This window comes from Mustela nivalis (assembly GCF_964662115.1).
Source record: "Mustela nivalis genome assembly, chromosome: 14".
Lineage (NCBI taxonomy): Eukaryota > Metazoa > Chordata > Mammalia > Carnivora > Mustelidae > Mustela > Mustela nivalis.
This window is the reverse complement of record NC_139033.1, coordinates 54,578,337-54,600,289: the sequence shown is the minus strand read 5'-3', so window position 1 is coordinate 54,600,289 and position 21,953 is coordinate 54,578,337. Positions and strand designations below refer to the sequence as shown.

The window sequence follows — 21,953 nt, the reverse complement described above, 5'->3', positions numbered from 1 at the left end:
GCCAGGAATTGCTCTCTACAGCTAGTGGCCACTCACGTTTCTTGTCTGTCACATCACATCTTTAAAGCCACATGCTTCTTACCTCTCTGACTTTTGTTTTTTGTTTTTTTGTGTTTTTTTTTAAAGATTTTATTTATTTATTTATTTGACAGACAGAGATCACAAGTAGGCAGAGAGGCAGGCAGAGAGAGAAGGGGAAACAGGCTCCCTGCTGAGCAGAGAGCCCGATGTGGGGCTCGATCCCAGGACCCTGGGATCATGACCTGAGCTGAAGGCAGAGGCTTTAATCTACTGAGCCACCCAGGTACCCCTTTGACTTTGTTTTTTATGGCCCATCAGAAAACACTGTGCTTTTCGAAGTGTCACCAGATTGTCTCAGGCCACCTGGATAATCGCCACATCTTAGAGTCAAGTGACTCGAGACTCCACCGTCAGCTACATGTCCCCTCCCAGCAGTGCCTAGAAGAGGGTTTGACTGAATGACCAGGAGACGGGAATCCTGGGGATCACCTTTAGACATCTGCCCACCACTAACAATATTCTAGAAAAATCTAGAAAAAGAAATCAACCTCCTGTCTCCTTTCACACCTCCCTTGACATTCCCAAGAAATTCCTGTTGTGATTATAATCTCCATTGTTGTTGTCTCCACCAGCGAGTGTTGGGGATCTTGAGCCTGGACCGGAGGCAGAAGTGGGGCAGGGTACCGATGAGGCCAGCCCAGAAGTAGCCCGAGCCTGCGTGGGAGCAGAGAGCGAAGTGGAGCGAGCCCTGGAGCAAGAGCCAGAAGAGCGAGCCTCCCTCAGTGAGAAAGAGAGGCAGAGTGAGGAGGTGAACGAGAAGGACAACTGCTCGGCCTCCAGCATCTCGTCCTCCAGCAGCACGTTAGAGAGGGAGGAGAAGGAGGACAAGCTCTCCAGGGACAAGGGAACTGGTAATACAGCCCCAGTGAATACATTCCAGGGAACCCTGGGTGGGGGACTTGGTTTGTTGGCCACTGAGGCGACCCTACTGGCTCAGCTCGCTCAATGGGCTATGTCACCTGGTGTCTGGAGGTGAGGGATGTGGCCAGCCCTCAGCTTCCTGCCCCATGGGGAGGTGGCCTCATGCCCTATGCCATGCTCACTTTGACAGGTGGGAAAAGGGTCCAATAATGAGGATAGCCAAGGACTTTTCTTGAAAAATAAGCCCCAAAAGAGACCTTCCTCATTTCCTTCTAATGGCTTGTTCATAGTAAATGTAGCTTTTGTTCTAAGTTAAATTGAGACATATGTCATGTTGCTGTCTGCTCCCTTGAAAGTTTCTGCAGTGATGTGTGCTAAGCCATCATGATGGACATTTCAGACCAGAGCAGATTGGTTAAAATGAATTGAATGAGTACTTCTAAAAAGTGGCAGTTCAAAGTGTGCTGAAGTCAGTTTGATGTTCTCTAGTGGAATATACATAATTGAAAGAACTTTCCACAATATGCTCAGAGCCAATCTTTTGTTAGAAGTCTTTGCTTTTCTTTATGAAATTTGATCTTTTGGGCATTACAGCTGATATTCAATCAGTTCATCTGTGTAGTGATAATTTTATGCTGAGACACCAAATGGACTGTTAATCCTCACTGGGAACTCATGCCTGCCATGAGACCTATCAATCAATGGCTTAGTTCTAGTTGATACCTGAGTTTTCACCAGCTATATTAATAATATATCAATAATATTATATATTATTATATATTAATATTATATATTAATAATATTATTAATAATATATTAATAAGTTTTACTCTTTAAATTTCTGGTCATTATGATGCATTGAAGAAGAACTGAAAGACTTTATTAGTTTATATTTTAGTAATAATTGCATTGAAAATCTCGTGTCTGTTTGGTTGAAGATGTATGTGTTAGAAGGTATTACATATATGGATATTTATTTAATTTTCTTTCAAAGTCAGATGGCAATTAGTCTCCCAAATCCTGCTTGTTAGTATTCACATTTAATGTGATTAGGGTCACAGTACAGGGGGTTGGGTCGGGGAAGTCTTCTTGATCAGTTTCATCTAAAATCATGTTTTATTATAAATAGCTGTAGAAATTATTCATCATCACTGGGTTTAGCAAAGCCTAAGGGTTAGTGAAAAGAAGCCAAGGAACAGAACTTTCTTGGATCAGCTTGTCCAATATTTTTCCAAATAAGGGCAACTTTCCAAAAATGGAGACTCTACTCCCAGTGAAGAACCATTGATTTTCTACCAAAAGCTAGTGGTGTCCAAGACTATTGACTCAGGAATTAAGGCTTTGCAGTGATTTTATTCTGCTTCGGTCTGGTGCTATTAAGAGATGTGATCATATCTGTTTGTTGTAGCTTCTTAGTTCCTAGAAAATCCCACTGTTCCCAGGCACCAGGAGCAGCAGAGAAGTCGGGCAGGTCTGTCATCATATCTCTTGCCTTTGAAAGTGTTCTCAAATCACAGAAGCAATCACAACAATCCTAATGATTGTATCCATTACTCAGAAATTATTCTGTAGGGCTTGAAAGAGTCTCAACTTTTTCTGCTTGGGTGGCTTTCTTTTTGTTTCATGTGTTCCTCTCCATGGCATTAGTGTGAGAGGAGTTATTGTAGCATTTGTTACACTTTGCTGCCATGCCTTGTATAAGTGTCCTTTACCGCCACTTGAATGTAAGCTTTGTGAGGATGGGGATGTCTGTCTTGTTCATTATGAGTCCTCACTTCCTAGCTTTAGGACTAGTACATAGTAGAGGCTCAAAAAAACCACTGATGATTAATTGAATGAAGAGACATCTGCCTAAGATGGAGGAGCTCTATTGTTCCCAGGTCCTTCCTCTCACAACCAAAATGGGAACACCCTGTGCATAGCAGAACAATCAGTTGTAGGAAGACTCTGAAAAGCAGAAAGAAGGCAGACTGTCTAGGGACCTTTGGACATTAATGACATGGCAGTGAAGCTCTAAGTAAATCCTATTCTCATAGCCAAAGAATTGGGAAAAGGATTGCCTAACAGAGCAGAACATCATTTTGGCTGTTAATACATGCCCTACCCTAGACAAGCACTAATGGGAAATCTGCTATTGTTCTACTCCTCCACTACCTGGTAGTTTCAGTGGGACCAAACAGGAAGTAATCTTCTACAACCTGCCCTCCATGGAAACAAGAGTTATATGGTTCCCATTCTCCCCTCCTTCCAACTTTCTAGTGCCAGTGAGACTCAGGATGGAGCTAGTTCTCTGTCCCCTGCCCAACAGAAGCCAGTAGTGCTATCTCATTTCCTTGCTGGTGTAGTTCTGGCCTAATGGGGAACTGATATTCTATCACCTACAGTGGCATCCCAGTTCCCCATTAAGATAGTGTCAGTGGGATCTTCTAGAGATCTGAGTTTACACCTTCACCCAGAAGAAGAGAGACTTAAGGAGGCAGTAGAAGAGGATAAGGGGCTGCTGCACCCCCAACCTGGCCATCTTTAGTGAGGGCAAGTCAGCCCTCTTGCTGCGGTGGTGACAGTAAGATGCGGTAAGGACATCTACCCCCACTAAGACCTGTCCACCACATCTAAACACAGCGAGTGCCTGCTGAAAGAGAAGAGTAAGTATGATCCAAAGTCTAGCAAATAATCCCCAAAATATCCCGGATACACTCTAAAATCTCTCATCATTTCAAGAACTGGGGCACTCACAACTTGAATGGGAAAGACAAGAAGCCAATGCCAACACCAGAATGAGCCAGATGTTGGAATTATCTGACAAGGCTTTGAAGGCAGCCATCATAATAATGCTTTCATGAACAGTTCCAAACATTCAGCAAACACATGAAAGAAATAAAATATCTTAGCAAAAAAAAAAAAAAAAAAAAAAAAAAAAGATATAAAAAAGAACCAAAGAGAAATTACAGAACTGAAAAATAAAATGACCAAAATAAAATATTTGTTAGGCTCTGTAGTAGATTGGAGACAGTAAAGGAAATAACCTGTGCAGTTGAAAACTGATCAGTAGAAATGACCAAATCTGAATAACAAAGGGCAAAAACAGACTAGAGAATGAACAGAGCTTCAGGGACCTGTGAGACTATATCAACAGAACTAACATTCATTTCATTGGAGTCTGAGCAGGAGAGGAGAAAGCCTGCAGGGCTGGAAAAACATCTAAGAAATAAAGACTGAAATTTTCCCAAATTTGACAAAAGGTATAAACCTCCAGATTTAAGAAGCTAAGCAAATCCTAATGGGGATAAAGCCAAAGAAATTCACACCAGTTCTAAAAATTAAAGACCAAAAATAAAAAATCTTGAAAGGGAGTAGGAAGAAACGGTGCATTATCTATAGAAGACCACCAATTCAAATGTTTCATCTGAAACATGGGGGCGAGCAGAAAGGGCCACAGCATTTGTCAAGTGATGAAAGACTAGAATTATCAATCTGAATTCTAGATCCAGCAAAATTAGCCTTTAAGAATGAAGAGAAAATGAGGACATTCTCAGTTAAAGAAAAACTAAGAGAATTTGCCACTAGCTGGCCACTTTAAGAACGGCCAAAGGATGTTCTCTGAACAGAAAGTGAATGATGACAGCAGGCGGCTAGGAATTTCGGAAAAAACTGAACAATGGAATAGGTAAAAATAGTAAATAACAAAGACTGTCTTTTGCCTCAACAATTTTCTTAAGTCTTATGTGATGGTAGAAACAAAAATTAGAATGTGATGTCTTGTGCTCAAGTATGTAGAGGAAATACTTAGGACAATTCTGTTTTTAAAGTAGGGAGAGTCAAAGGATCTAATGGAAGTAAGGGTTCTATGCTTCAGAGTAGTAGAGTTTTAGTACCAGCCCATGGAGGAGTTAGTGTTCATATTGTAATTCCTAGAGCAACTGCTAAGAAGATTATATGAAACAGTGGACTCAAAAACAGTAAAAATCGAATTGAAATTTTAAAGAATATTCAGGTAACCCACTTGAGACCAAAAAAGAAGAAACAGGCACCAAAACAAAGAGAACAAAAAAAAAAATAAATAAATAAAGAGGCCGACTGAAGCCCTAACGTAATAACTACCTCAGTTTTTTAAAGTAGTCTCTACGCCTAGCGCAGGGCTCAGACCCACAACCTCAAGATTGAGAGTCACATGTTCTACCAACTGAGCCAGCCAGGCACCCCAATAATTACTTTAAATTAAAAGATGGAGATTTGCAGATAAAAATATAAATGTATACAAAACTTCTTTTAAAACATAAGGCCACAGGCAGATGGAAAGTTAAACGTTGGGAAAAGATATACCATGCTACCATTAATCAAAGAAAGCAGGAAAGACTGTATTAATATCAGATAAGGTAGACTTCAAAGCAAAGGAAATGACTAGAGACAAAGAAGCCTACATAGTGTAGCATACACTACATAATGATGCAAGAAGACCTAAGTGAGTAAAGAGAGTAAGGGAGAAACCCAGCATTTAAAATATTCCAATTGTGTTCTTTTCCTTGTTGACAAAATAAGAAAATGCAACATTTCCCAGTACATGGAGAAGGAGAGAGACTCAGCCACTTTATGTGCTGCAGCTTGCTGACCTCAAAGCAGTCTTCCCATTTACAGGGCTGTCTGGCCAGTTGTGGGGACTCTAGATACCCAGATTTTCCCATCATATCCTCCAATGCCATCTTCTCCCTCTTTGATGGGGGTTGTCTCCTAGGTGTGTGCTTTGAAACACTTGTGAGAGGCTTCAAGAGCTCCTTGTTCTGGTTATGGGTCCTTTGGTGAGGTTAGGTCATTGCTGAAAAGAAGACAAAGCTACAGAGGAAGGAGAACACCAGGGGACCTTTGTGCCTCCCCAGTAATGCCTCCTGTAAGATCAAGGCAGGGCCCTGTGGGAGAGAACAGGGTCCCTCCCAGCATGTTTGATCGGGCCATTCTCCTTCGGTGGAACAAAAGCTCCTGATGTGCATGTCGGTGGCCTAGGCCCTTGCCATTCCCCAACACGAATAAAGGCCTTGGGTATACCATAGATCTCACATTCTGAATGCCCGCCAGACAGCCCTGCTGGCCCTTAGGAAGCAAACTCAGAAGAGTAACTTTCCTGACCATTCATTGATTCATCCTCGAGGCTGGGAGTACCACAATGAACAAGAGCAACCACAAAACCCAATCCCGCTCCTGTAGAGTTTACATGCCAACGAAGAGGACAGTTTAACAAGTACTTGTAATCATTCCAGTGGTAGGACAAAGGCAGCAATAAAATAAATAAGGGAAATGCGTGGAAGATGAGGCAGTAAAGTACTTTTTTTTTTTTTTTTTTTTTTTTAGTTTATTTGACAGATCACAAGTAGGCAGAGAGGCAGGTAGAGAGGAAGGAAGCAGGCTCCCTGCTGAGCAGAGAGCCCAATGTGGGGCTTGATCCCAGGACCCTGAGATCATGACCTGAGCCAAAGGTAGAGGTTTAACCCACTGAGCCACTCAGGCGCCCCTAAAGTAGTCTTGTGATGAATGCTCGAAAGAGTGAAAAATGGCATTGGGGAGAGGGAGGGAGTGTTGCACAATTTTAAATAAGATGGTTGGGGAAGACTTCATTGAGAAGGTGCTATTTGAGCAAAGTCCTAAAAGGAGATTGAGAAACAAATTGTGTGGTTACGTGGGTGCAGTTTGTCCTGGGATGGGCAAAGGCCCTGAGGCCAGATCATGCCCGGTGAGGTCTAAGAATGTCAAGCAGCTACAATAGCTAAAGAGGTATGAAAATTAAGGTGGGTTCACACAGGGTTTGGGAATATTGAAAGGTCACTGGTTTTTTTCTTGGCGGAATGTAGCAGTTTTAGAAGTCTTTGAGCAGAAAGATCTGATCGGACGTTTTAACACATGGCATTGCTGTCAAGAACTGACTCTAGAGGGACATGTGTGGAAGCTGGGACCAGCGAGGGGACATCTCTGCAGTGTTGTAGGCAAGGAACCATGCTGGCTCAGACCAGGGCCACGGCAGGGCACGTGATGAAAGTGGGCAGATTCTGGATATGACATGAAGCTTTAGCTAATAGGACACCCTGCTGTGTTAGAAGGTGTGCATAAAAGAACAGGAGGAGTCCAAGGACTGAGATTTTTGGAACCAGTCTCAAGATGAATGATGAAAGTTGCCCTGTCTGAAACAGGAAAGGACTGCAGGAGAAGCAGGTTAAGGGGGGCGTGGCGTGGATGAGGGCAGACATGGCACCTAAAGCCCGAAGACTGGATGGGATGGTAACTAAGTGTATCAGGATATAAGAGGGCCAAGGACATTTAAAGGGTAAAGATAAGGAGGAACTGGCATAGGAGACAGAGAAAGAGCAGTCAGAGGAAAGGCAGTAGAGCAGGTGAGTACAATGTTCCAGAAGCCAAGTGAAGGCATAAGGAGGGAGTGAGCTGCTGGGTCTAGTGCAGCGTCAAAGTCTTCAACCACCTGGGAAGGAGCAACTTTGACAGGTGCTGAGAGTAAAAACTTCATTAGACAGGGCTCAAGAGAGAGAATAAGGAGAAAAATTGGAGCAGTGAGTGAAATATCTCTGATAAGCAGCTTTACTTGAAAGGAAAGGAGAAAAGTTGGATTATAGCTGGAGGGCTAAGTGGAGTTGCATTTTGTTTGCTTTTTTAAGAGGGGTGAAATTATACCATGTTACCAGGCCAGCAGGAAGTTCTAGTAGGCGGAGCATGGGAAATGCAGGACAGAGAACTGCTGGAACGGCTTCCAGAGGCGCACGTGGAGTGGTTGCCCCTGCTAAGGGGGATGGTTTGTCGGTAGTCACAGGAGGGAGGCTGTGGTTGGGGTTCAGGTGCAGGAGCAGGGGAGGCGGGGTGAGACCCTGCAAGATCTCCGCTGACTTCTTCTGTTGAGCTGCTGAACTAGAAGCAAGGCTATGTGCAGATGAGATGGTGGGAAGGTTAGCGGAGGGAGGGCTGGTGGGAAGAGTCCCCCAGAAGAGGTCGTGGATGAGGCTGCCAGGCAGGCTTAAGGGTTTCCTGAACACCGGTGACCACGGACTTATGGTCGGACTGGACATGTTTGGTGAGCTTCCCCAGGCACATGAACTGAACTGACACAGATGTGGAAACAGACCTCACTCTCCAGCCTTCCCAACACCTGTCCTATGGTGGGAGAGGGAGCATCTTCCTTGCCTCCCTGCATCTAGTTAGGACAGAAGGCCCCTAGTTACCCATGGCTGGGTGGGTCCGGACCCACTGTCCTGGGTAGGCGGGAAAATACTCCCCTGAGCCACGGTGGTTGCTGAGAACAGTGTCCTGCCTACAAGGGTCTTGAGTCCTGGGGCAGGTCATTGAGACTCTGATGCAGCCTCTCTTTCTGGTCGGGAGCACCCTGTGAGCTGGACCACCTTCCCCTTCAGTTGCTTTATTTCAGTGTCTTGTCTGAAGTCACTCTGTGTGTAAGGCTTCCCCGTTCCCTAACTGGTTTCTCATGAGACTGAGACACCTGCCGCTTGCTCACTTTCTCTCCCTCCTCCTGTACGCTTTCAGGTTTGTGGTCCGCGGGTGTTCAGGATGCCGGTGTAAATGAACAGTGCGGCGACATCCTCACCAACAAACGCTTCATGCTGGACATGCTGTATGCCCATAACAGAAAGCCCACGGATGACGAGGAGAAGGGGGAGGGCGAGAGCGGGAGGACTGAGCCCGGCGCCGAGGCGGTGGCTAGCCTGGCTAGCAGGATATCCACCCTGCAGGCCAACTCTCTGGCCCCGGATGACAGCGTCAGGAGGGTGGACGTTGGCTGTCTGGACAATCGGGGCAGCGTGAAAGCCTTCGCTGAGAAGTTCAATAGCGGGGACCTAGGGAGGGGCTCCATCTCCCCTGACGCCGAGCCGAATGACAAGGTCCCCGAGAAAGCCTCCGCGCAGCCGAAGACGGAATCTGACTACATCTGGGACCAGCTCATGGCCAACCCGAGGGAGCTCCGAATCCAAGACATGGATTTCACCGACCTGGGGGAGGAGGACGACGTGGACGTCCTGGACGTGGACCTGGGTCCCAGGGAGGTCCCGGGGCCGCCGCCCCCACCCCCGCCCACCTTTCTGGGTTTGCCGCCCCCGCCCCCGCCGCCCCTGCTGGACAGCGTGCCTCCCCCTCCAGTCCCCGGTAATTTATTGGCTCCTCCTCCAGTATTCAACGCTCCTCAGGGCTTAGGGTGGCCCCAGGTCCCCCGGGGTCAGCCGGCATTCACCAAGAAAAAGAAGACCATCCGTCTCTTCTGGAACGAAGTGCGGCCCTTCGAGTGGCCGTGTAAGAACAACCGACGTTGCCGAGAATTCCTGTGGTCGAAACTGGAACCCATCAAGGTGGACACGTCCAGGCTGGAGCACCTGTTTGAGTCTAAGTCAAAGGAACTGGCCGTCTCCAAGGTACCGCTGGCATCCCAAAGGCTTCTTGATTTGCAGAGCTCCGCTGTTGGGTAGGAGTGAGAGGTCTGTAGTGTGTAAAAATTGCTTCGTGCTGCTTTGGCTCCGTGGTAAAAGAGGCGGTTCGTGTAACAGCCTGACCTTTCAGAGACTTAGTCTGTGCCCTGTGCTAGACACAAGCTACCGCGTGCAGGACCTTAACTGGCTAAGGCAGAGGGCAGCCTCCTAACACCCTTAGGCAAAGTAGATTTCAAAGAACCAAATCACCCAGGGGAAAAGGCAGAAAGAATCGCCAGGGAGTATTGGCATAGCCCAACCATAGACGCTGATGTCAACAAGAGGAAAGCAGTCTTGCACATTTATCAAACGCACGAACTTTATCCCTGGGTCTGCTTACTTTTCCGTTGATTATAGTGGGTGCTGGTGATGGTTGGAACCTCATCTGGAACCACACAGTAATTTAGAGTCTGCAGATTTATCTGCGAGAATTTACCGCGGGTTAGTTTTAGCTGTGTGTGTTGTTGCATTTATCAGCGTTTGGGGTGAGTGTAGAGCTGCCTGAGCCGGGCTCCCCCATCTGCCAGTCGAGTACCAATTCTGAATCAAAAAGATCAAATCAACTTCAGGATAAGAGTGCCCTTTAGACAGGGAGCCAGGGGGCAGTGTCAGTGCTGGGGGTGGCAGGGGCAGTGCGGGGTTGCTGGGGGGGGTGGTGTGGAGCAGGTAGGGCTGCTTTCCCAAGTTGGCCTTTACCCTGGTGTCGATTTCTGCCCAGTCTCAGCAAGGATGTGAATCTAAACTATTCCAGCCTCAGGAATCCCGCTCCCCCCACCCTGACCCCCGGCCCTGAGTCAGAATGAAAGCTTCCTCCTGCTTATAAAGCCAAACAGCTAGGATCCAGCACAGCGAAGCTTGTCCCGTCAGTGCTCTCCTTTAGCAGAAAGTAGACCCCCTTTTGTCCTCTCTCAGAAATGACATCGGGGAACGTGAGGTTGGGCACCCGCTCTGGGTGTCTGTGTCCTGACTTTGCCGGGACTGGGGACATGTGGTGCTGAGCCTGCCACCACGCCCCCTTGAGTTTTTCCAGTGCAGTTCTGGCATTTGGGACAAGACAGGCCTGGCTGGTTCCAATAGCAGTCTGGTGGCCCAGAGTTCCCCAGGGCCTGCTCTCACCACCCTCCAACCCACTGATCTAGTTGGCTGGTCTCCCTCGGCCGCCACCTCCCACGTGGGCTCCTCTGGCTGGTGTCCCCTCTGGGCTTCCCCTGGGTGCTCAGCCCCTGTAGGTGGCTGGCCCTTGACACGGGTGGGAGGAAGACAAGGGAGTAGCAGTTTGGCAGTGAAGTTACTTCTGACTTCATTTTTACAAAGGAAATAGCAAGATTAAAAGCTTCACTGAGAAAACCCCAAATGGGCAGTCCACTTGCCTCCCTCCTTCTCTTGGCTCTACTCTGGTTGGTGACAAGAGTCTGGTCAGTGCCCGCTCAGTAGCCCAAAGTTCCATTCTGGCTTGAAGCAGGTGGTGACCTCATAAAATACTTTATTGCATGGCGGAAGGACAAATGTTTGCCTGGTTTTTATAAGGTGAGAGCATAAGAGAAACGTAATAGTATATTGAAAAATTTACCAAATGGATTCAACTATGTTCTTCCATGGGACCTAGAAAACCATACCTTTGCTCTCTGGGTGGGGCCAGGGGTCTGGGCACAGATAAGAAATGTGAGCAGGAACTAATTCACAAATGTCACAGAAGGTGAAAATGCACATTAGGAATAAGATACATCACAGTGCAGAGTTGAATCCCTTAAGTGTAGGTTAGTAAAGCAAATATAACCAATTTTATTTCTGTTTCTAATTCTCTACTGTGATTTTCATAAAACACAGCTGTAAACAGCCACTTCCGAATTCTGGCTCATGAGAAGTTCTTCATTAAACACAATAGCGAGCAACACAAATAAAACGGAATAGACTTCACAAGCCAACACCGAGCAAAGGGAATCGGTTTTGGGTTTTGTCAGAAAACTTACACCAGACCAGAGTTCTGGAACATGCTCATGACATCCGGGTCGCCTCCAAAATAAAGACTCCTGTTCCAGATCCAAGGCTGGGTGACCACTTAGTGGAAATAAGAACAGAAAAATATGCTTTTGTGTTTCCTTTCCAAATAGTTTTTGGAACTGGAGCCATTTTTCTCTCTCAGCACAAAATATATATAGCTTTTTAGTAAGATGACTTTAATTATTTTCTGTGGAGAAAGGCAGAATTCTTGTGCTACATTTCATCATGTTGTGCTTCTATTGCTGGGCTAAGGTGTGGCAAATCACAGAGGAGATCATAGGAGTGATCTCAGAGAAGGATGTCAGGGCAGAAAGCCCTGGAGGTAAGGGGAGATACCTCTGTGGATCTGCTGTCATCCTGAGGAAGCCCCAGGAAGTGGTCTTCAACCCGTGTGCCCAATCAAGAGTAGCAAAGCCCCTCCTGCTCCCAAAAGGCAGTTTTTAGATCCTAAGTTACAGACAGACCCAGACATGTGTGGAGTGGGATAGGAAACAGAAGGAAGAGACTTGGTCTCCTCTTCTGGGGACTCCCTCCTGTCTTACTCCCTTGGGCTCATTAGGTTTATCATGGGGAGGGAACTCCAAAATGGGTTTGAAGAAATTTTTTCAACTTTATTTACCCTGGCATTTTAAAGTAGATCAGAAACGATTAGCATGGACTTGTTAAGAAAATTCAGAGAATGATGGTTTATTTGGTCTGGGGTGAGCCCTAGCTTGGGTTATTTTTAAAAGCTCCCTAGGGACTCAACCAAAGCTGCACCCCACTGATTTAAAGCAAAAAATCAGACACCAACGAGGAGGTCATTGATCCCACCCCCCTCAACACGCACACACCACCATTCTCCATGTTGATACCCCCACCCCCTACCCCACTCAGTTTTATTCTCCTGGGAAGAGAGTCAAGTTTTCCTACTCTGTATTCTAGTTCAGGACATACGGAAAAGCTATTTTATTTAACGTCATGCACAGAGAAAACCCGACATTGGGACTTCAGTGGGCTGACCATACATTGTGTGTCAAGGTTGGCCCAGGTGTGTGCCTGTTGTCCTGATGTGAGTATTAAGAGCTCTTCCTTGCTCTCCAGGGGTGTCCTGGTTTGGGTAATACACATACTCCATTCCCATGGGAAATGCAGCTGTTTTGCAGCTGGTCTCAGCTTCAGATGACTATTGCAGAAGAACTGGGAAACTAATACTTTTTTTCCCAAAACTTTATGATAAGGCAAGCCTATTCGGGCAAGCTCCTCGGAAACTCCATTCCAAACTATGGGATTTTCAGTCTTTATTTAGACATGGTTGGGTGATGTTGTTGCCTTAATGCTCATCCATGTGTATCAGTCTCCCTTGTTAGAGGACTTAGGAAAATTCCACAGTTGTCCCATCTTTATGACATCTGTATCGTGGCCTCATTGTCATTGTCACTTTCTCAACAGACAGTTTTGAAAATATCCTCTGGCGTCACTCTTTTGGCAGTTAGTGGGGAGTGAGGAGGAATGATTTATCATCGTGGAGCCCATGCTTTGCTGAGCCAGACCAGGGTTTGTGACAGCGAAGCCGAGAAGCATTTTGAAAGGCTGTGCATTTCTTGGGAGTGTTCTCCAGCTTAGGGCTGTTCCTCTAATAAATCATATCCTGAGTGCAGTTCCTATGTTCAGTCAAAGCACCATTGGGTGACAGGTTCTATACACCAAAGATCCACTCTTTAAAGGTTGTGTCCTTTATTTCTAGTGAAATCAGTCTTTAAAAACTCAAAGGAGTGACTCTTCATGGTAGCATTAGGCAACTGGAAACTACGCCGTTTACCTGCCCAGATTGCATGCTTCCACACCTGTCCCCTTCCCCCCATGCTTTTCATTTCATATTTGCCCCTCATGAGGAATTTTCTGCCTTCACTGGAGCCCTACTCTGGACCTTGGTCCTCCTTATCATGGTATGCCACAGGCAGAAGCCCCAGGACTATGTGGAGAGGAGGAACCAGATTGTCTGTTTTATTTCCAAGAGCTTCACCCATGATGTAGTTGTGTGATGTTAGCTGTGGCAGAATGTGTGGCCATGTCTTCAGGGGTCAGCTGCACCCAACCCCAGAGCCTCCCATGCTGCCTTACCCGTGAGTGTGGAAAGACTGTTTTTTCTCTGTAGCTGTCCACTTAGCTCCCTGCCCTGGGATGTGAACTTGGCATTTGTTGGGTATGTCAGTCTCACTGTAACGTTGATAAAAACTTCCTGCATTGTCTGTAGCTGTCAGGACTTTATCCTGCATCATTCATAAAAATGGCAGGACCAGTCCTTGTTAGAATGGACAGGAGGACCCTGTTACTGTTGTTCTATTTTAAGAAATGTCCTCTTATCTCTTGCCTTTTGGTTCCTATTTTTAAATTGCATTCCTCTTGAAAGAATACCTTTCTACTCAACATTGCTGTCTCAAAAGTTGAAATCAATAACTCTGATTGTATGAAAGATCATTTCATGTTTATGACCCGTTATGCCCTGCTCCAGACCAAGGAGATCAGACTCTCAGAGGATAGGACCCAAGCGTCACTGATGTTTAGAAGTACCACTGAAGATTCTTTGTGTACCCACAGTTGGTAAAGCATTGGTCTAAAAAAAACCCTACATTTTCTGGCTTTCCTTCAGAAAGTGTCGGTAGATCTATCAGGCCTCTTTCCTCCTCAGATACATGATGTTGAATTTCTCCCAGCTAGTGATAGTGACTAAATGTTTACCCATTCTGCCATCAGTCATGGAGGCAGCCATGTCTGCTGGAAAAGGAGACTCTCCTGTACTTCCTCCGGAACATCCCTTTGTGTTAGTCCTGAAGACTAGTCTGTTAGCTTCAGAAGGGAATTTGGCATGTGGAAATCACCATGATAATCCTGTTAAAAACAGAATCTGTGATGTTCTCTACATTCTTTTTTGCAAAATCTTTAGTACCCCTGAAGGGGCACTCATTTTCTGGGATTCAGTGTGCCTGGAGATCTGCATAGATTCTGATGAACTCCCATAAGCTATTTTCACTCATTCACAAAGCCCCATGCAAGTTGATCATGTCCCCAGCAAGCAGCTCCATGGGCTACATTGACTATGGAGTCTCTACCCTTTCCTCTGGAATTGTCACTCTTCAGAGTGGGGACACTGATCTGATCTGACAGTCCTATTTATGTAGGTGCCTTTGATCAATAAACGTGGTAGATGCATTAGGCATGAAAAATATACATTGGTAGACCACATGTTTTTAAGATGTCAATAGAGTAAAAACAATAAAAAGAACCACTATTGGTGAAATAGCTAAGAAATCATTTTAAAAAGCACTATGTTCTGGGATGCCTAGGTGGCTCAGTCAGTTAAGCATCTGCCTTCGGCTGGGGTCATGATCCCAGGGTCCTGAGATCAAGTCCCGAGTCAGGCTCCTCGCTCAGTGGGGAGACTGCTTCAGCCTTTGCCCACTGCTTCCTCTGCTTGTGCTTTCTCTCTCTGACAAAGAAATAAATAAAACCTTAAAAAAAAAAAAAAGGAAGCACTGTGTTCTAGGCATTGTCATAAGGACTTTATATGTATTAATACCAGTAATACTATTCTGATAGTTCTGGCAAATGCTTCTGTAGTGCCCACCATAAGGTAGGCATTATTCTTGCCGCTCTACATCCTTTGCCTCATTTATTCTCATAGCAAACCTTGTGAGATATGTGCCAGAGAGGAAACTGAAGGTCAGAGAGGTCCAGTGACTTTCCAGTCACGAGTGGTCAGATCCCAGATGAAGCCACTTTTAGGGCTCCCAAGTCTGTCCATGTGATGTTTGGATTCCATTTTATTTCTACTATTTCTTGATAAAAGGTCATCATCTTAGGAGAGTTCTGTCTTCCACCTCCCAAATCTCAAGAACTCTCAGGGAGGAAAGGATTGCTGGAAGGAGGCTCCTGGGGGTCCAGGCTCTGGGGCAGTGTGCTAGACTAGGACTTGGTGGAAAGTGAAAACAGGAACAGCAGACTCTGGATGAGTGGTAGCAAGGCAGGGTGGGGGAAACCACTGTGGAGCTGTTTCCAAACGTGGCACTTCTCCAAATATGTCCTGAAGGGTTCAGGGGAAAATAGGAACTTCTTTAAGGGGTATGGAGTACCCCAGGAAGAAGCTAGGCTCTGCTTTGCTTCCAGAAAGCCTGGTTTACCTGAACTCTTGAGCAGAACCAGGCAGCAATGCTTAGCATCTAAGAGAGCACCACCTTTGGAACCCCAACTATTGGGCATCCTCTAGCATGCCAACAGTTGCCTTTCCAGAAATACTGTCTCTGGGGAAATGCTTCAGGCTTGGATGCCATGTAGGGCTTGTGTTTGTTTTTGTTACTGCTTCAGCCAAGAAGATTGTGGGGGCGGGTGGAAGGAGCACAGTATAGACGGCCAAACTGGTAAGACAAGAGGTTACTCTCCTTGAAAAGAGATGCTGTCAAGGCAAGGAGAGACCTTTTGGAAGGGGTAGGAAGGAGGTCTCTAAAGCAATTCAACTCCATTTTTCCAAGCTGTGCAAGACGACTAAAGTTCTGGCTTCCAGGAAGGCAGAAGTGAGCCCTTCCAGGAAAAGGTTTCATATGGGCAGCCCCCAAGGCCATAAGGGTTTCTGAGAAGCATAAAGGAGGTTATCAATTTAAGTGGTTGTTGCTAGCTGCTAAGGCATGGGGGAGGGCTCTGACCATTCCCGGCAGTTCCCGATTTACCTAGTTGTCAGCTTTCTGGGTTGAGGTCTACTCTCTGGAACCAATCTGTTCTAAGACACAGAGCCCTGCAAACAGGTACTCTGTCACAGGACCATGTGCAGGACATCGTGAAGGTCACTCTTGCTGTTCTGGAGCTTTGACCACAGAAAGACAATTGAGATGGCTCAGACTCGATGACTACTGATCCTGAGATATGGACATGTGCTCCCGGGCACAGAGAACTTTGGTTCACCCTTGAAGTTGCTGCTCTAGGTTATTGTAGGAGGGAAGGAGAGAGTCGGAGGTCCCCACATGACCCCTCCTTTGTCTTGGGCAGAATGGACCCCGGGGCTCTTGCATGCTCAGCAGCGCCTAGTGAAGTCTGTTTTAATTTTGAAGAAGAGCATTTAAAACACCTCTTGGATAAAATTCAGAGATTGAAAAATTCAGTTTCAGATATTACTTAAATTCTTATTCTTTCCCTCACCAAGTGGGTCGAAGGGCTCTGAAAACACGTGGGGTGATCTTTGGGGCCAGCTCTCCCTGTCATTTCAGGATCCTCGGCAGCTCTGCTGCTCCCTGACTCTTAGGGGAGTGTGTGGGCATGTCCACAGGTGTAAACTGAGTTCTGTTAGGAATGGGAACCAGGACGTGTCCGGCTCAGAACCATCGCATAGGTGTCTGTCGGTGGTTTGCCATACGTGAATGCTGACTGATGGGGAGAAACTGAAATCTGAGTGGTGCTTCTCTCTCAAGCTGTTTGCCATGGGACTGTGTCTCCTCCGAGGGGGCATCTTTTTCTCATTTGCACATAGGCTGGGTTGGGCTGAGTCTGCTCATGCATCTTTCCAGGCTCTTGGAGTGAGAGGGGCTATATAGATGAGGAGCTAAGGTCTAATGATTCCCAGGGAATCCCTGCCTTCCAGGAATGCCTCCTGTCCTGGAGCCTGGCTGTAGGTACCTGTTTCTCCTGCCATGCCTGCTGCCCTCCTCATGTGGCACCAATCCCTCCTGCTCACGGGATGTCTACTGTGGGTCTCCAGGCCTCTTGTCCTGACATCCCTCTTCGTTGCCTCTATCCAGCATTTTGCCAAACCTTTTCTCATTCCTTCTTTGCTTTCCACACACAAAATAATATCTTAAATTCAAAACTGAATTTCAGGGGCTCCTGATAAGCTTCCTTGATTAAATACATAGACGATCAGTTTGTCCTGTGGAGTGGGAATGCTTCTGCACCACATGTCCCTGGGCCTTCAAAACTGATCACACCCGCAAGAATTGTTCCTCCTGGCCACCAGGCCCCAGAACAGCTGGGATGCTTTCAGTTCTTTTCTTCGTGAGGAAATTTTAATTTATCCCCAAATGCATATTTAGGGATTTAAAATAGAATTTTAGCAATTGAGTTGGGAAGGGCTCAGGAGGATGTAAGGAGCTACAGCCCATTTCTCCTTGCTAGGTTCCAGCCTCCAGTGTTAGAGCAAGCCAGCTTCTCCAGAGAGCTCAGCCGCTCGCAGGCCCGGCCAGTCGGAAGGGCCTCGACACAGCCGACCGACCGTCAGCAGCATCAGCTGCGCCGCTGTGGCCTGCGTGCCACAGACTAGAGCAGCTGGCTCCTGAGGTTCCCGGCCTGTGGCCCTCGAGCCTCCAGCTTCATCCCTGGCAGTTCCCAACAAGCTAGACAAAGCCTCTTCTTCGCTCCTGATCTCCACTCCCCGGTTCCCAGCTCCGTCCTATACATTGTTTAGGGCCCAGCTCAAGTGTCAGCCCGTCCAGACCCTGACCCCCTCCTCCCCCAGGTGAGGTAGTTACCCTGCTGCTGTGCGTTTTCCCATTGGGGGGACACTGGCCATCGTGCTGAACAGGTCTTTGCCTTCAGGAGATGCACTGTGCCTTATTCATCATTGTCGTCCTGGGCGTGTTACATACCTCCCGGCTCTGTTTTGTCTCAAGGGAAATCTGAGCATGAACAGGTGCCTGCTGAGCCAGATCCCCTTCCCTTGCCCCCATTGCCACTCACCCCTAACTTCTGGAGAGCTGAGGGGAGAGACCGTGGAGGGCCTAGTCATCTCGGCCCCGGCACTTGGCACTTGTTGCTTTACCACCTCACAGACTCGTTAGACTCTGGTCATGTGCTAGCCCGGGGCCAACCCTCCCCCACCCAGGGAGCACCCAGGTCAGCAGGGGAGCCATATACATGAGGGCTTCATGAGGACACCTGTCCCCTCTTTGGCCTCTGTGCCCGTTCACCCCTCATTCTTCATGAGCAGCTTCCCTTTGGTTTCCCTTCCTTGGAAGGCTCTTCTTCACCTACCCAGTGGGCAGCCACCTGGTGTCTAAGTTCGGCAGGTGCTCTGTAGGTAGAGGCACAGGAGGTTGAAATGGTGGGAAGACACTTGAGACGATGCATCTAGGATGCAGAGGGGCTGACTGGCCAACGATGCTGGATTCTCCTCATCACTCTTCTCTGCATGTATACTGATGGTCTCCACCTCTGGGCTCATACCATGTGCGCTAGGGCCAACCAAGGCACATTCCGACACCTTGCAGCCTGCAAGAAAGGAGCACTGAGAGGTTTTTAGTTTTGTTTCCACTGTTTCTGTGGAAAAAAAACAGGTTTTTTTTTTCTTGCCAAATATCACATTTTTCCCAATTGAAGGAAAATCAATTTTATTTTGTAATGTGTCTGACTCGCGAAGTTCCATTGCTGACCCATGCTTGGCGGCTTCTCAGAGCTAATCCTTGATCTCTTTCTTCTGTGCTGAGCAGTAGCCAGTCCTTTCCTGAGCTGAATCGAGGCCATTTGTTTTCATCTCTAAATAAGTAGTGAGTTTGCTTTTAATAATGAAACACAGAAAAGACTGAAGATGACGCATTAATCTTGGATTCTCCTTATTTTATTACCAAGAAAACTGCTGCAGATGGAAAAAGGCAGGAGGTCATCGTCTTGGACCCCAAGAGGAGCAATGCCATTAATATTGGTCTGACAGTGCTGCCCCCTCCAAGAACGATTAAAATAGCCATTTTGAATTTTGATGAATATGCCTTAAACAAAGAAGGAATTGAGGTAAGAGAAGTTTTATGAAGCATTATTCGTGTTCTGTTAACGTGTCCCATATGTAAAGCATTACTGTGTCCAATATGACTTTCTCCGCAGGGTGGCTTGCCATTTTTCTATTTCAGCCAGACTCTGAATAATGTTAAAAATTCTCACTTTTTTGTTGTTGTTTTTTTAAAGTTCTGGGTCATGGGGGAAGCCCCACTTGGCCTGTGAAGTTCAGTGAGCCTCACTCTCTGGTTCATTTACTGCCTGCCTTCTGACCATGCTTCCACCTCAGCATGGAAGAAGAGAGGACAACTTTCTGTGGGGCTGGTGGGGGCTTCTTCCACGTCATTTCCAACCAAATGGGCTGAATGAACAGTTTCACGAGTAAGGCTTTCGACGTGTGCTTACCTCCTGGTGAATGACTTTGGTTCTCTCTTAGTGCTCATTGGGATATGTAGAGCTAGTTTGTGGGTTGATAAGCTGGAGGAGCCATGCCACCTGCGCCATTAGCTGTTGCTGGAGAGAGAGGGTCACTGGCTGAGACCACATGGCCTGCTGGGCTCGGTGTTCTTCTGCCACGCCCCATTCTGTGTCCACCGTGGGCTGCGTGTGGCAAGTTAAATCTCCTCGTCTAATAACGAAGAGTGAGTGGTGCAAGTGACCCATCACATAGGCTCCTCCGGATAGGCAGTATAGCCTGGGGCTCACTGGGTTGTCGTGGGGTTGTGAGGACACTGCTTTGTGGTGTTGGGTGACACCCACTCAGTCCTTCCTGTTGGCAAGGAGGCTGGGGTCCCTTTAAAGCATTCCCATAGTTGGGGTTCATTCATGTGCAGGGTTCTCTGTGGGACTGGAGAATGGGCGGGAGCAGTGAAGACTGGCTGCAGAGGGAGAGCAAGCCCCTCAGAGAGGAAGGGTCCAGGACCATGGCACAAGGCTCGTCCATGGTCCCAAGTGTGGGAAGGAGCAGTGGAGCCCATGGGACCAAGTGGGTCTGAACCCAGCAGGTCAGGCATCCCTCTGTACTTTGGAAAGAAGAGCCCCCCGGAGGAAAAACTGTGCTCCTAGAGGCTTATCCTGGGTTAGTAGTTTCCCTTCAAAATCCATGTCCTCCCACAAGCTCAAAATGTGACCTTATTTGGAAATAGGGTCTTGGCAGAGGCAATCAAGATAATGTCATGTTCAGTTAGGGTTGGCCCTACTGCAGGGATTAATGTCCATATAAGAAGAGGGAAGTTTGGGCAGAGGAACAGAGAGGGGAATGCCATCCTGTGGAGACCAGAACACAGGGACACACATAGAACAGACTGCCATGAGATGACCGAGGTAGAGATGGGAGTTGATACATTTAGAAGCCAAGGGACCCCAAGGATTGCCTGCAACTTCAGAAGCTAGGAAAAGGTGAGGGGAGCCTTCGGAGAGAATGCCACCCTGGGGACACCATGATGTCGGATTTGTAGTCTCTCAAACTGAGAGGATTCTGTTGTTTTAACCACCCGGCTTTGTAGTCCTCTGGCAACACTAGAAAACCACTGTGAGGTCTGAACTGCTCAACTCTGAGAAACACACACACACACACACTCACCCTGTTCCAGGAGCCGGGCACAGGGAGGAACATGCATCTGCTTTCTGCTTGGAGAGGAAATTGAGCCCCGAGCCCTGGAGTTCAGCCAGGTAGCCGAGCAGGGGAATCTGCCTAGGTGGGCAGCCGAGGAGTGCGAGCACGCGGCCGATTGAGGCAGGAGAGAGCCGGTGATAGCAGGCAGGTACAGAGAGGAACACTGAGGCAGCTGCTAGACAGTGAGAAGGCAGCAGGCCAGGCCTCAGTGTGAGGCAGTCCCTCTCTGGGGCCCCCACAGAAGTGAGGAAGGAGAAGAGCTTTGGCTGGTCCCCAGGCAGGTGGGAGCTGCCAGCCGGAAGAACCCAGTGCAACATGTCTTTCATCAGGACGAGCTACGTGGTAAGGCCTAGCACACGTGCCAACCGTCCTGTTGACTTAGCAGTGTCCTTTGGAGACTGCAAAAGCTTCAGATTCATACAAAGAGAGGCTTCAAATACAGCCAGAGCCAGCCTGATGGAAAGGGAAAATGACCTCTTCCCCTGTTACAAATATTTCCCCTTCTTGTCATGAGAACTTGAAAGTCTGTCAGGAAAGACTGATTCCTTTGGATTTTGCCTTTGTTCTTTCTTGAAATGTAGCTCTGTGGGTAGGGAAAGTTTCAGATACAATAAGTTACTTTGATTTTAGAAGAACGCAGATTATTTTTTTTTCCTGACTGGTTTCCAGTGAGGACCTTTTTGATCCAGGAAGGAGCAATGATAACAATAGTAGTGCCACTGAGGGCTATGGGAACAACAACGTGGCACTAAACGTGACTTCCGTGGCTTTCTTCCTGTGGGCCAGGCGCAGGCCAGGTGCTCTACACAGATGCTCGTGAGGTACAACTATTAGGTTCCCCATCTTGAAGATGAGGAGAGAGAGTCCCAGTTTCAGTCAGCGCCCAGGCTCATGTGACAAAAAGAACAAGAGGGAATCTGAAAGGTTAGGGAGAAGACTCCTGAGGCCAGCTGTCGGCCTCACAGCGCCACCTATAGGGCACCAGCCCCCACCCCCCCACCCCTACCCCGGAGGTAGACGATGTGTGTAATGGTTAGAGCAGGAGGATGCAGCCATAGAACCACTGCTGAACCCTTCCTGGGCATTCGTTGTGTCCTGAGTGCTTAGTCAGTGCACCCTGCGCACAACACCAGAGCAGGGGCGGCACTTTTTTTTTTTTTTTTAAATCACAGTGTTTATCTAAACAGGGTTTCTCAACT

At 47.3% G+C, this 21,953-nt stretch overlaps 1 protein-coding gene across 22 annotated transcripts in view; it reads left to right on the top strand.

Annotated features, from left to right (window-relative positions):
• FHOD3 (formin homology 2 domain containing 3) overlaps positions 1-21,953 on the top strand; it is a 456,221-nt gene that overhangs the window by 391,248 nt on the left and 43,020 nt on the right. For all 22 annotated transcript variants that reach the window (XM_082699502.1, XM_082699490.1, XM_082699491.1 and 19 more), the window contains 3 exons: positions 654-932; positions 8,476-9,356; positions 18,999-19,157. In XM_082699502.1, the coding sequence (XP_082555628.1) occupies positions 654-932; positions 8,476-9,356; positions 18,999-19,157 (1,319 nt within the window). The remainder of the gene's footprint in view (positions 1-653; positions 933-8,475; positions 9,357-18,998; positions 19,158-21,953) is intronic.